Source organism: Montipora capricornis, chromosome 12, assembly GCF_036669925.1.
Source record: "Montipora capricornis isolate CH-2021 chromosome 12, ASM3666992v2, whole genome shotgun sequence".
In the NCBI taxonomy this organism is placed as follows: domain Eukaryota; kingdom Metazoa; phylum Cnidaria; class Anthozoa; order Scleractinia; family Acroporidae; genus Montipora; species Montipora capricornis.
This window is the reverse complement of record NC_090894.1, coordinates 23182490-23197162: the sequence shown is the minus strand read 5'-3', so window position 1 is coordinate 23197162 and position 14673 is coordinate 23182490. Positions and strand designations below refer to the sequence as shown.

The following is a 14673-nucleotide window of genomic DNA, read 5'->3' as shown; positions in this document are numbered from 1 at the left end:
AACTGTATGCTTAAGCGGTTAATTCAAAGAATTATTAGACAGCGTTAAGTAAATGAAAAAATGAAAGCCCTGCTTCTAACACTAGACAAAACAAATGAAAGGCTAAGAAGATAAGGAAGAAAATGCCCAGAAAAAAATTACAAATTTGTTGACCTACATAAACCTGAGAGCTCCCGATATTGTTAAGGACTTTTAAAAGTTTAAAGTAACATTCAAAGCTGCGTTGAAAAATTACAACTTTTTTTTTACAAACATGCAAAAAGCGAACAACAAACTTAAGATGAAGACAAATTGCCAAAGGACATACATTTTTTTCCTTTATTACAACGTCTAAATTTTGAGGCCGAGGCTGAATGTTATTTTCTTATGATTTGAGCCTGAAAACGTTCCTAACATGTTCTTTAAGTTGTGTGGTATACTTAATTAAGGCCACGGCAATCGGCCTCAACATTTCAACATCCGTCCGATTTTGTTGAACGATGTTGACCACTCGGTTTTAACATCGATTCAACTTCGATTCAAGATGTTTCAAAACTGTTTCAACATCGCTGTTCACAACAAAATCGAACGGATTTTGAAGCAAATGTAGAAGCCATCTGCCCGGCGGGCCTTCAGTTCGACAACAAACTGAGTTGTTGTTCTTCAGTGCATCACGCAATAACAAAACTACATTGTCAATGTTAAAAATCGTTTCTGTCTATTTGAATCATTTGTCCTGTTAGACTACAGTTTTACATTTCCTTTACCTTAATTTACACTACTAATAAAAACCAAACAACAACTTGAGCAAAATTAAGACATTCTTAACTGACTCTCAGCCTGGGTATGGCTCTAAAAAAATAATTAATCGCAGCCTTAACGTTCTTATAAAAAGGTTCTTATAAAAAGAAAATTAGAGTAACATCGTTTTGGCTCAAGTTGTTCCAGACCTGGACAAAATTATTCGATTGAAAAGTGACCATTTCTGTGCAAAGATTTCAGTATGTGCCCCCGTAACCTTGAATGTACACACTCTAAGCATATCTAATTAAAGGTGTATACGAAATCCTTAGCAACGGCGTGTGAACAGCTAAAGCCAAATTGGAAAGCTTCAGCATTGCTCTCAGAATCAATCGGCAGGCTTCTAAGTTTGCTAATTTAAAAGTTCTCAAATCATTATAATTAATGACGATTGATCCTTGAGAGCGGAAACAACTTATTTTTCAAAACTAAAACACCGCGAAAAAATTTACATTCGGTGTTTCAAACTTAAGGGCAAGCGTACAAATATAGCTAATGACTCTATTCACCGCAACACTTGAATCAAGTCCAATTTGAATTGTTTAATAAATTATTTCCTTTAAAATTACAATTTTCCAGATCAGTGTCTCCGAAAGAATTGCTGGGAAAACAAAATGCAGCTTTCAAACAGTTGTCAGAAAATCGAAAAGGGGAACTTTTCGTTGCGCAGAAGTTCGTTCTTGTGACACTCCGTGTTGGTCCTCCGGTTCGGTTACCTAACGGACACAATTTCAACAAATTTCTTTGACATATTCATATTAAGCGAGGTGCCATAATGCGGAAAGCACTCCGTGACGCAAAACAATGTCAATCTTCATGTCATTAACTGCCAAAATATCCAAAGCGCAAATAACAGGAAAAACTGTCAGACATGGATGCAAGGTATGACAGCTGCAGTCGTTGAAACTAAGAAGGGTAAATTTTATAATTCAAACAGGGGGGATTAGAATACATCCGGATCACGCAGATTATCAGTCCTTCAACACAAGAAAACGAATAATTGAAGGAAAATGTATGCAATTTCTGAAGAGGACAGTTTTTTGCCTGCCATCATTAGCAGCAACCCCGTTAAACAACTCGAGCAGGTTCGAGGGTTTTACGAACGACAGTGTGAGTTTAGTCTGTTGCTCGATCGAAATCTTGAAGAGATACGAATGGCGTATTGTAAAAAGCTTTGCACAGAAAGAATTCGACAAAGCAAATCCTTGTGGGAACTGGAAGTCCGGAAAAGCAGGCTACTTCACAAGATCATGGAACCCAAAAAGAAGAAAAGTTCGGAATGGAAACGAAAGTCCATGGCCAACAGTGAAAACAAACGTTTTAACCACAAAGAAAGAGGGAACAGGAGGGCGGAAAGTAAGCTTAAGACCTCAAAGGTTACAGAAAACATCCCGCAGTTGTCAAAACACCCGAAAGAAGAATTACAAGACAGTGGAAACGAACAGGAAGTAAAGAAACTAGAAATACCGAAGTTTCTCCTTCATTGAGATGTTAACATCGAAATTTTTCCTCAATTCTCATGGAGCACCTGGGTTGCCTAGAGACGGGGAGTGGAACATTCGTCGTCGATCCTGAGGTAAATACGGAAATTGTCTATTGGCGGATAGGTGAAAGCTGGTCTGGGGAACTGTCAAGATAATATGAAAAGCACTGACACTTATAAGGACAAAAAGTAGACGAATAATATGTTTTAAACAAAATGTTATTCGCAAAATTTGTTTGCCGTTTTCAGCTGTACAATCATTATTTATTTAAAATATTCAGTCAACACATTGAGCATTTTTATTTTTAATTGCGAATATAAAATTACATTCAACGAGCTACCGGTTTAAATAGAGTAAATTGGAAATAAAAAAAAGGAGTTAACTCGTGATTTTGAGAAAAAAAGACGTCAGAGATGGGTGAGAATGTTCAAATTTGGAATTTTTCATTCTTTATTTGGAGGAAGAGTTTAAAATGTACTTCAGAAAATTTAAGTATGCTTTACGAAAGATGTACTCTTCTGTTATGACACAGGCATACTTGGAGAAAAATGTAAGAGCTTATAGCAGAAGTCTAATCTGAGACCGCGAATGTTCGCAGATACTCGGAAAAGTCCGCATGCTACTTGCAGTCTAACCTATGACCTTCCGCTGACTATTTCGGATGTTCAGAGACACTCGGAAAAAATCCGAGTGCCACTTGCAGGAGTCGAACCCGTGACCTTACGATTTCTATTTCGAAAGCTATAAAACTGATCAACTCCCTGGGAGCTTAATCCATTGCCATGTGCCTTTTTTGGCAAATTTATTTTCTACAGAAGTGAAACAATCACCTTTGAACATGAATATTCTACGTGTTTTGATTGGTCAACTCGGAGGTGATTACCTCTCAGCAACTAAGGAGCAACAAAATGGGTTCCGCTGGTCTGAATCTTTTCGGTCAACCTCGTTCCCAGGCTCTCCGTTGTCAACGACAATGGAGACCCTGGAAACGAGGTTGCTTTTCGGTAAGTCAGTTCTCAGTTTTGGTCTGTTACTTGTTCAGCCTGAGTGTAATGTATACTAAAACAATTACTAGCATCGGTATCACTCACTGAAAGAAGTGGATATTTTTCTATTAAACGTTGAGCAATAATTATTATTGTTAACTATCCCTTGGGGATAGGGGAAATAAAATTTTGTTCGTGGCCTCCCCAGCCGTAAAGTAAAGTAAAGTCAATTTATTTAACGTCGGTAGTTCCTTCAGTTATGAAACTGGTATCAATGGAAGCCGACGGTGCGCCTTTTACGCCCCTCCCTCCCTCCCTCTGTCAGTGCTCTGTTTTACGGGTATTTAAAGCTATAGCTACACGGGTCAGAGGAAAGTGGAAAGAGACGTTGAAGTCACCGAGGATCGAACTGGGGACCCCTTGCTCCGAAAGCCGCGCAGTAGCCAAATAAGCTACGCCTGCAAATGTTGGTTTTTGAGGAGAGCAGAAAACCGGAGTACCCGGGAAAAAACCTTTCGGAGCAGAGTAGAGAACCAACAAACTCTACCCACATATGACGTAAAAATCCGAGAATCGATCCTCGGCCACATTGGTGGAAGGCGAGTGCTCTCACCACTGCGCCAGCGCTGCTCCCCTCGTCGGTTTCTCATAAAAGGAAAGGAAACGAACTTTATTTAAGTGTCTAGTCGTTCTAGCGCTGAAGCACTAATTGGGGACACTGTAAATTGAAATTAACAATTAACACAACTCAAGTCAAATGTGGGGACCCCACAAGAGGATCTTACAAAAACGACTAAAATTTATTTACAATAGAATTTTTACGTTATATTTACATCAATTTACATTCAAATTATGGGATGACTTCTTTGAAGACATCTTATATCAGCTCTAATTTATATCCTGCTTTTTTTGCTAAAAGCAGTCGACACTTCTAAAACCAAGGCAAATATTTAACTTTCTCTTGCGAATGGATATGTTTTTGAAACAAAAAGATAATTTGGTATTTCAAAAACACTAATGAAAAAATATCATTTGATGATTCGATACTTACAAATCATTAACCTAAAATACACGCGTTTTTTAAAAAAAATTTCCGAGAAGTACGTCAATATTGATAAACAATTATTTTAAAAGATGTGATATTCTTTGAATGGTGACTCGGATATACTCGGAAAAAATCCAAGTGGTTTTAAAGTATTCACAGGGGTGGAGGTGTTTCATTTTAGAGTCTGACTGGTTGAGAGGCAGAAACAGTATTTTCCACCATTGACTTCTGTAACTTAACACCGCTATTAACTATCTACACTTTTTAAGGCAAACCGTCATTCTGAAGACCATGTCCAAATATGGTTGGTCACATCATCAACACCATCATCCATCAGGGCCAGTTTTGCGATGACAACCAATCAAAGACTGCTGTATGAACATCATAAGCTGCCAATGAGCTCTTCGGCTAGATTGTGCGATTCCCTGTCCTAAATGCCAGAAAGATTGAAAAGAGGCATTTAACAATGTCAATTACAAACATATTTGCTGAAATACAATGGTAATTTGGGAATTTGGATAAATTATGATGAAACCTGTCATTACCAAGATCGAAACGTTCATTCTCCTAACTAGTACCATAGATTTCTTTGTTGGGTGGTCATGAGAATTTTTTTGAAAATAATTTTATTTTTTTAATACGCACAGTTACACATTACCATAAAACATTGTAAACTACAATAAACAATACAATAAGTATTGCAATACGAACGTGACATGAATTACAGCACTACCAAGCACCAATAATTGCATTAAATTACATGTTTTCTAACATGACAAAAAAGTAATAATAACAGAAAAAATAAATGAATAAAATACGACTTCTAGCACTTCATATAACCTTTTTTCCTTTGGGGTTACATTAAGTCATGAGAATTTGGTGTTACATCAAGATCACACCTCTTAACCCTTTAAGCCCCGAGGGGTTCCCCATTGACGAGTAAAATCGTCTGGCGTTAGACAGAGTAAAATCTATAAGTGCCATTTGGCACTATTGGGGCTGAAAGGGTTAAACGGGGACATAGTTTTTTCACGCTGTTAGCTTAACCCTTTAAGCCCCGAGGGGTTCCCCATTGACGAGTAAAATCGTCTGGCGTTAGACAGAGTAAAATCTATAAGTGCCATTTGGCACTATTGGGGCTGAAAGGGTTAAACGGGGACATAGTTTTTTCACGCTGTTAGCTTAACCCTTTAAGCCCCGAGGGGTTCCCCATTGACGAGTAAAATCGTCTGGCGTTAGACAGAGTAAAATCTATAAGTGCCATTTGGCACTATCGGGGCTGAAAGGGTTAACCTGATAATTTTATGTTCATTCTCAATATCTGTCGCACTGAAATTTCATTGAAATTGTGAGGACAATTTACATACCAATCACATCTTACAGTCAAAGGGTTAAGCGGTAATCGACCCCGAATTTTAGCGGCATTTGGCATAAATTGGTAAAAGGGGTCCCCCTGAGAAAACAAGGAAATTGAAAGGAGTACTCACATCTTCCGAAGAAACAGGAAGTGATAAAGCTTTCCTCAAATACTCTGCTGCTTTCTGGTAATCGCCTTTTTCATAGTAACACTGCCCAGAAAGAACACAAATCCAGTTAGATTGAACGGCTTTGTGGTATCTCGAAAAACCTATCCCTGAAATTGAGTCTAAATAAGGTATTTTTACAAAAAGGGCACACCACAGTTAGTTTGATTCTGAAATTCATTAATAATTCATGAGGGCGACAGCCATGCAACAGAAACAAAATACACTGGTCACATATATACCCTCCTAAATTCCAATACTGATGGAATGTTAACCTTATACCAATCCTATATTGGAATTACAGAACGGCCAATAATAATAAAACTACAGAGGATAGGTGTGGTATTAATGGTCTGCTGAAGGTGAACCATTGTAAATAGCACAAAGTCCCACTCACCCTTACGTAAGCCGTGATTTTTGCAATCTAGGCATTGATTTTGATAAGAACGTCTATTTAGTAAGCACTGATTTCAACAAAGAAGGGATGAGAAATGGGATGTTAAACAAGAGCAGTAAGGAAAAGATTAACTCAATGCCAAGGGAACAGAAATTACACTAGAATTTAGCATCTCCATCCCAAAATTTCAGCAAAAACTTTGACAAGAAATTTTAGCGACTTTGAATTGAGAACATGTTCAGACACAGATGCTGAATGTGAGAGCGATTTTCTAGAATAAGTGTAAATCTTTGGCATTGATGTAGTCTTTTCCCTACTACTAATAGATGACCAACTATTTATTACAAAGTTCTACCTTGCCTATCCAGTATAAATTTGCGAGCCAAAAGTCCGGTTTTATTTCTTCAGCCTGTTAAGAAAGAAGATGGTTAAGGCTTTACTGTCTGTCTCTGCACAGCATCAAGAACTGTGCCATGCTCTTTGCAACGAGTGTGTGCCTGGGTTTTTTCACGTGAGCTTTACACTTCTTCTCTATGAAGACTTGAAAGTCTCTTACTATTTGCAGGTGAAATCACAAATACAGCACTTTCTGCTTATTTGTTTTACAATCGACGTCACGCGTGACCAGTATCCACAAAACTGAAATGAACAGCCGAATTCCTCTTTGCAGCTCCCAATTTTGAATGGAGTATTGAAGATTTTTCCGAAAGTTGGCACGAAAAATGCACAATAATTGAACAATAATTCATCATAGTTAACGATACAGATTACAAGAGGACTGATTATTGACGAATATCTATTAACTAATAATTAAAGGTGAGCAAGTTTACATGTAACTATGTTATGCTAACTAATTAGAAACACAGTTTACATGAAAATTGGCTATAATTTACAAAATCTGTAAGCTAATGAAGGTAACATAAGGTTGTATTAAGATTAGAGAGCAAAAAGAATATAGCCGCAAAAAAAAAACAAAAAAACATATTAGTCAACTTCTCCAACTTTCTTAATTATCACAGATTGATTCAGGGGAGGGGCACAGGGGATCACACCAGCAACCACCTGCATGGTAGCCTGATGTTCAACCAACTTTCAGGGGTGCAGGGATGGTACAGCTGTGACAGCACTCGCCTCCCACCAATGTGGCCCGGGTTTGATTCCCAGACTCGGCGTCATATGTGGGTTGAGTTTGTTGGTTCTCTACTCTGCATCGAGAGGTTTTCTCCAGGTACTCCGGTTTGCCCTCCCTTCAAAAACCAACATTTGACTTGCTTTGTGTTAATTGTTAATTTACAGTGTCCCCAATTAGTGCTCCAGCACTAGAATGACTAAAAACTTAAATAAAGTTCCTTTCCTTTCGTTTCCTGAACTAACTACTCATAAAATAAGAACGTTAAGAACCAAAACTCTAAAATAGTGCGAAACCTTACAAAATCCAGACTTGTCTACCTTTAAAAAATTCCTAAGAGCTTCTTCTAAAGAGGAGGTCGGCGGTTCAGCTACTAAAGTTGCTGCTGCTCTTCGTTTCCACCAGGAGAGCATAGCAATCTAAAAAAGGAACCGCAGGGAAATAGTTATTTGGTGTTACAAGAGCCATGAACATTGACTCTTAACCCTTCAAGAAATGTTGATGCAGAGGATAGGTTTAGATGGGGGCAGATGATTCACTGTGGTGACCCCTAAGTGGAACAGCTGAAAGGAAAGCAAGAGGTAATATTTCATTTAAAGTGAAAGAGAAGTGTGGGTTTATATCCGAGAAACATTTTTTGTGTGTGGCAAGCTAAATTTGTGCAATGAAATGTTTGTCATACCTTATGACACAAGGTCAAGCAAGGGGACAAAAATGGCTATTCATGCAACAGGCCTTTTTTGTTATAATATTAAAATTCAGCTTGAAAGAGAGGTTCTGAGGACAAAGACAAAGAAAGTGGATGATACGTAAATATTTTCATTCCAACGTGTTTCTATTGTTTTTGTCTTCACTGCCTCACTACCCAGCTGAATATTCGATATGTCGAAAATGGCCTACTGCAAGCCATTTGTAATGATTATCTTCAGCTCGCTCTTATCACACAGAGAGTTAAGACACCTACCTCAAAACACCATCTTCCTAGGAGATGATACAATGATGGATCATTATTATCCAGTTCAATAGCTGTCTCAATATGATCCTAAAAGAGATGTTACAACACTTTTAGTTGAATCGATGTTTAACCCATTTGAGACCGTCACCCTAGAAGTGAGACTTCATATATTTTAGGTTCTCCGGTTTCCCTCCCTCATCAAAATCGACTCTCCAACAATTACATGCAGCGTTGGGCAGATACCCTTGATAGAGATAAACTCTGGTATCCTTGGACCCTTTCATTGAAGTGAATGAATAAAGTTGGTTTTGTTTATCATAGTTAGTTATTTATTATTTATTTATTTATTTGTTTATTTGTTTATTTATTTATTTAAAGAAAACGACCATTAAGTTAGGCAAAATGTTCTCAAGAAGGTAAGAGAAAAAACTATAGAAATGGAGACTTTGTGAAGACTAAAATACGACAGAGACATTTTGTGTCCATTTTGGTAAGAGTATCATCAAAATCATCAAAATCACCAAAGAAGGGAAAAAGGAATGGAAGGAAAACTGAAGAAAACAATAAATGAGAAAGAAACAGACTCCTTCCCAGTGGGTTGGGGTGACAAGACGGATTGACATTTCAGACTAAAAAAACATTTAGAAGGAAGGCAAAAAGTAGGAGAAGTAGCAAGAAATGTTAATAATAAGGAAATATTGCAAGTGGCTTTACCTTGTATTTAGCTCCAAGCGTTATCTGATTCAGTAGGGGTTCAAATTCTGATGTACTACCAACAGTTATTGCATACCTGCTTAATCAAATTCAAACTTGCGTTAACCATGTGAGTTTCCCAAAGAACAACTGTTCAAAGATGATTACCTAAAGTAATGGTTAACCCATTGACCCATTGAGATGTATTAGGTTTTAGCAGAAACCCATAAGGGTTGAAACGTGCAACGCGCATTCAGCCAACTAGCTTGCCTCCGGCCAGTCAAGAATCTTAGTAGTTGTTGTCGAATGTTCTCTAATCTGTCATGATTGTGTTTCAGTGGCCCTGAAAAGCCACTATGGGGAGTGGTCAATTAAGTATGTAATACCTCTATGTATGTACCGTATGTATGGTGAATAGTTGTTAATTAACCCAAGCATAGCAACCCCTACTTCCAGTCACAAAAACTGTACATTGTGTAATCTGCCAAAAGAATGCATGTATAAGAGGCTATGAGTAGAAACATTTTGAACCGATTTTACTGATCACAGAAAATTAGTGAACACAATAATATTATTCATGAATGTGTATTTATAAAACAAAATATTGATAGAACTAACTAGTACGTACAAGTCATACCATTTATGAGCCAAAGAAGATTTACAGTCTAATTGAAGTGCTCTCTCTGCCTTGCTGACACCTATAAAATATTAACTTACTTTGAAATATAAATATGGTGAAGGACGTAAATTAACCAAATAAATATGTAGTACCTTCATATAAGGGGGGGCTCAGTAGACTCATGGTTAGAGTGCTTGACTCCGGATCAAGTGGTCCGGGTTCGGGTCTTGGCCGGGGACATTGTGTTGTGTTCATTCTTGGGCAAGACACTTTACTCTCACAGTGCCTCTCTCCACCCAGGTGTATAAATGGGTACCGGTAAAAATGCTGAGGGTGACCCTGTGATGGACTATCATCCCATCAAGGGGGTAATAGATATACTCCTAGTCGCTTCATGCTATAGAAACGGGAGATAAGCGCCGGCCTGATGGGCCTTTCTAAGCTCGTAACAGAGACTTTTTTCTTACCTTCATATAAGAAGCTCCTTTTGCCTTCAAAATCCCCATGTTTCCCTTTTAAACTGGCAATGTCAAAAAAAGACCTTGCGTATCTCCAAGTTAGTTCACAACTCTGTTGATCCTACATAAATTTCATAAATTAAAAAGTTATTATGAAATAATATTAATGTTTGATAACATACAGTAACACAACTATTTTTTTCGTTTGAGGTTGAAGATCTTCACAGTTGTGTGTCATTCTACAGTTCAATTTATCGTGTGCCTTTGTGCATAATATTAGTCTCTGACACTTAACACTACTGGAGCAAGAATAATAGCACAGTGGTAAGAGCACTGAACTCCCATCAAAGTGGTCCTCGAACAATTTCAAGACATAATTTATCTGTTACGTTCTCTGACCTCTTTACTTAATATCATCAATCATCCTCAAACTGGGAGACTTCACTACCACCCTGGGCTAAGGATAGCAACCTCGTTCCCAATGGATACCCTGGGAATGAGGTTGTTAAGTATAGTTGAGACTTTTCTTCTTGACGTTTTGAATAAAATCTACACCCAAGGCAATGTTGTTTGAGAAGAAGCACAAAATAATAACCTAGCTATCCTTCAATTGGGAGCCAACAATAATAAGATAATTTACTTAGATAAAGACGGGCAAGTTAAACAAGTTAAAAATGTCTCAACAATTTTGCCCACAATAAATGTTATACCTTTATAATAATAATCCTTAACAAACAATAATATTTTGACAGAGGCCAAAAACGACTTTTTTAAGGAGTAAATCTCATTATTAATCATGCTCCCCTAAAAACAATGTTGAGACACAACTGGTTTATTTCTGCTTCTTCCTGAAGAACACTGCATTAGGTAGGGTGGGGAGGGAGAGGGGGATTAGGCAGGGTGGGTGTTGGCCATCTATTTAAAGGGGCTAGGTCACGCTGTTTTAGGTAATTTTGTTTAATTTTGTTAATTATGAGCTCTAAACGTCAAATTGGCAGAGGAAGAGTCTTGCATTTGCAAAATCACGGCCACATAACAACTGAGAATGATTTTCCAGCTGTGTAAATTACATTTTGATATAGACTGATACAATTTTGAAAAAAGGTGGGTCGACGTTTTTCAAATTTACCCAAATTCAATCCATTCCAATCATCTCCAGTTTTGTCCATCCATGTCCCTTCTTGGCTTCCCTGTGTTTTGTTAGAGTTCTTCTATAGTTTTGAACAGTTTTGAACAGTTTTGATCAGTTCTGAAATTGCCTAAAATTGCGTGACCTAGCCCCTTTAAGTACTGGCCTAAAGATGACAAACGTCTCAACTCTTTTAACAGACTTAACTGATTAGAGTGTGATGTGAAGTGCTAGTTTTGTACCCCATAATATGAACCATGTAAGGGTTAGCCCTACTAATGGAAATGGACCCTCAACTCTTTTGTCTAGGATTGCAGTGTTCACCAAATTATTTATTGATCATGTCCCTTCGCTTTAGTACCTTTTGGAGACGAGTCTCTAATAGTCCATGTATTTTGTATTTGTCTTCAGTGTTATTACTTGAGTGCAGGGCATCAACTTCATCAATGACTTCTTTAAGTTTAACAATTTCTGGAGCACTGGAATCAAATATTGAAATGGTTTACAAACAAAAAAAATTGATATGACAAAATGAAAAATCTTGAATTTGAACTTGAATCTATGCGACATTCTCCCTGAATGTGAGATTTCACTTGATTTCATAAGATTATCAATAACATTGATGAGAGCAAGGTCAGTTAAATGCTGACGGTACTTGCCATGCACCTAAGTGTGACATGTTTGATTTCCAAGCTTGGAATTGCATTTGGATTGAGTTTTTAGCTTCTTTACTCTAATGAGAGGATTTTTTTCCTAGGTACTCTGGTTTTCTTCACTAATCTTGAAGATCAACACTTCAGTAATTTTTTCTGGTTTAATAAAAGGAAAGGAACTTTATTTAAGTGTCTAGTTGTTCTAGCATTGGAGCACTAATAGGCCATTTTACAGTTGTTTGCTCAGCGACCAAGCCTATGGATGGCTGCAAGGCTGCCGGTGACCTTGCATTGATACAGACCTCACTGCTTTTATCATGTAAATTGTGTTGTTGTAACGCTAATTAGTCCATATTAACATTACAAAAGCATGAAGGTTTGTATCAAAACAGGGTCACCGGCAGCCTCGCTTCCATTGTTAGGCCTGGTAACTTAGCCACAACTGTAAAATGGTCTATTGGGGACACTGTAAACTGAAATCAACAATTAACACAAATCAAGTCAAATGTTGGTTTTTGAGCAGAGGGGAAAACCGAAGTACCCGGAGAAAACCTCTTGGTGTAGAGTAGTGAACCAACAAATGCAACCCACATACGATGCTGATACTGGTACTCAAAACCTTGCCACATTGGTGGGAGGTACATAAGTGCTCTTACCACCACGCCATCCCATTCTTATTTCCTCGCATCCACTATCTGAGAGCCTGGAACAAGCCAGCTACAGGTTTGATTGTCAAGTTTGGCATCATGTTTGGACAGAATTCTTGGTTCTTAACTCTGCTAAGAGGGTTTTTTTGCTAGGTACTCTGGTTTCTCCGCTAATTTTTAAAATAAGCACTTGAGTATCATGACCAAGTTATCATGACCAAACACACCATATCAACTTATTATTATTATTATCATTATTATCATTGTTATTATTATTATTATTATTACCATTATTTATTATTGTTATTATTATTATTTATTAATTAACCATACTTGTTTGAAATCACCATAAAACAATTTGCAATAAAATATTAAACATGGTTAAAAAACGGTTAAGAAAGGTTTAAAAAGCAACGTTTTGACTTTACTTAAGTCATTATCAAGCAATGAAAATAAAAATGAACTCGAATATAAAATAAAATTAAAGCATGAAGTTATGCTGTTCACCCTAGAGATGCAATCAAGTAAAAAGCTTAGCTCGAATGGAGTCCTCTTGAGTATTGAGGGAAGGCTTAAGTTCCTTAAGTTCAGCAAGTTTTAGGTGTCCATTAAGAGACAATAATATTGTCTCTTATAATAATTATTTAAGTAATAATTATTATTACTTAAATAATTATTGTCTAGATGAGTGTGAGGACCACATCTCTCTCTTGCAACTCCTTCGTAATTAGCACTAATGGTAAGACTTTCTGGTAGCAAGATGAATATTACTCAGATAGGCCTGAAGGAAACACCTTAATTTACCATAGACTTAAAGTTAAAATTGGTGAATGGCCAAGGAGATGACCTTGCAACCCTGCTAGAGTGGGGAAGGTTGGCAGGGGGGAGGACTATGTGAGGGGGCAAGAAGGGGATGGGGGTAGGGATACATGTATGATGTCTTCAATAGGCCATTCCCGAGTTCATGTCTGCCTCCTCTTCAAAGCAAGTCTAAGTGGGACGTTTTTGTGATGGTAATTAGTTCTACTTTACATATAAATGAAAGCTAATTTTCTTAAGAAAAACTTCGCACTTTGACTCGCTTTGAAGAGGAGGCAGACATGAACTCGGAAATGGCCTATTCAAAGTCCTCATTCTTCAGTTTCCCTTATCCAATATCAATACATGAAACCATAATAGATTTATCACCGAGAATAAACAAAAGTTGACTGATTAAGAAACTGGTCAATTCTCTGACGAAAACGAACTGAAAATGTGAAATTGAAAGGAGCTCCGGTGATAGAAATAAGCAAACCTTTGCAGAGGTTCTTCCATCGACATTTCATAAAATTCCTCTAAATCATCAGTCTCCTCGCCTTCGCTTCCCTTATCCCTCAGCGGAAGAAACACTTCAGGATTATCTTTGCTGCAGCAAACCTCGAGCTTCATCACCGCGGAACGAAGTTCCCTTATTTCGGTCACCAGTTCAGTGAAGAGAACCACTAGTCTCTGATCCTCCGCTTGGAACGGAAAGGCTCTCCTAGAGGCAGCCATTCCCGCACCTATACCTATACCGATTCCTATCCCAACTGAAACCCCAAAGAGGATATTTTGCCCCAAACTAAAAGGAAAAGAGAAGTCGAATAGTGCTAGCAAAGGCGCCATCTTTGTCACCAGGAACATATTAGGTACGTCATGTACGTTGACACAAGATTGTTCCTTTCGGATGCCCAGCAAGACGAGAGTTTGCAGAAAGTGCAGAAAACTTGATAACAAGTGATAGATCACTATGCCTTACATAATAATAAGCACGCAAATAAGATTGGTAAGGACGTCTTCGATAAACTTTACGACGGCCAACTTTGACCACGTACGAAGTAATGATAACTCAATACTTCCATAAAGCTTAAAACTTTCGCCCCGCATCGCGCGTTGTCCAGAACGCCGAGTAGATTTTGCTCCGATCCTCATCTGGATCACAATTTCCTCTGTGATTGGTTGACGAGCGTATAAATTACTTTCCTTAATTTATTGCATGACATCATATGAAGCGCTACATCTTTGATTTATCAATCAATCGATGTCGATTTTGTTTAATTATAACAATACCAATGCCTTTAGGCCATTGGACCTACCATTTGTGGCGATGAATGGGCAGACCCAGACCTGATGAAATATTTGGGTGCAGAATTGGTT

At 37.8% G+C, this 14673-nt stretch overlaps 2 protein-coding genes across 3 annotated transcripts in view; one reads left to right on the top strand and one right to left on the bottom strand.

The window, feature by feature from the left end:
- Positions 1-4031: 4031 nt before the first annotated feature.
- On the bottom strand, positions 4032-14160 carry LOC138026228 (regulator of microtubule dynamics protein 1-like). Its single transcript, XM_068873467.1, has 10 exons — positions 13793-14160; positions 11560-11677; positions 10079-10190; positions 9630-9690; positions 9014-9089; positions 8309-8386; positions 7665-7763; positions 6571-6624; positions 5783-5863; positions 4032-4725 (listed from the first exon to the last, which is right to left on the bottom strand). Exons 1-10 carry the CDS (start codon positions 14158-14160, stop codon positions 4678-4680), a joined length of 1095 nt encoding a protein of 364 aa, XP_068729568.1. The 3' UTR covers positions 4032-4677.
- A 21-nt stretch (positions 14161-14181) lies between these two features.
- Positions 14182-14673, top strand: part of LOC138026231 (GTP cyclohydrolase 1 feedback regulatory protein-like) — a 13713-nt gene continuing 13221 nt past the window's right edge. For both annotated transcript variants that reach the window (XM_068873472.1, XM_068873471.1), the window contains exons 1-2: positions 14182-14302; positions 14599-14673. The exon at positions 14599-14673 is cut by the window's right edge and continues 20 nt beyond it. In XM_068873472.1, the coding sequence (XP_068729573.1) occupies positions 14267-14302; positions 14599-14673 (111 nt within the window). In that variant the 5' untranslated portion in view covers positions 14182-14266. The remainder of the gene's footprint in view (positions 14303-14598) is intronic.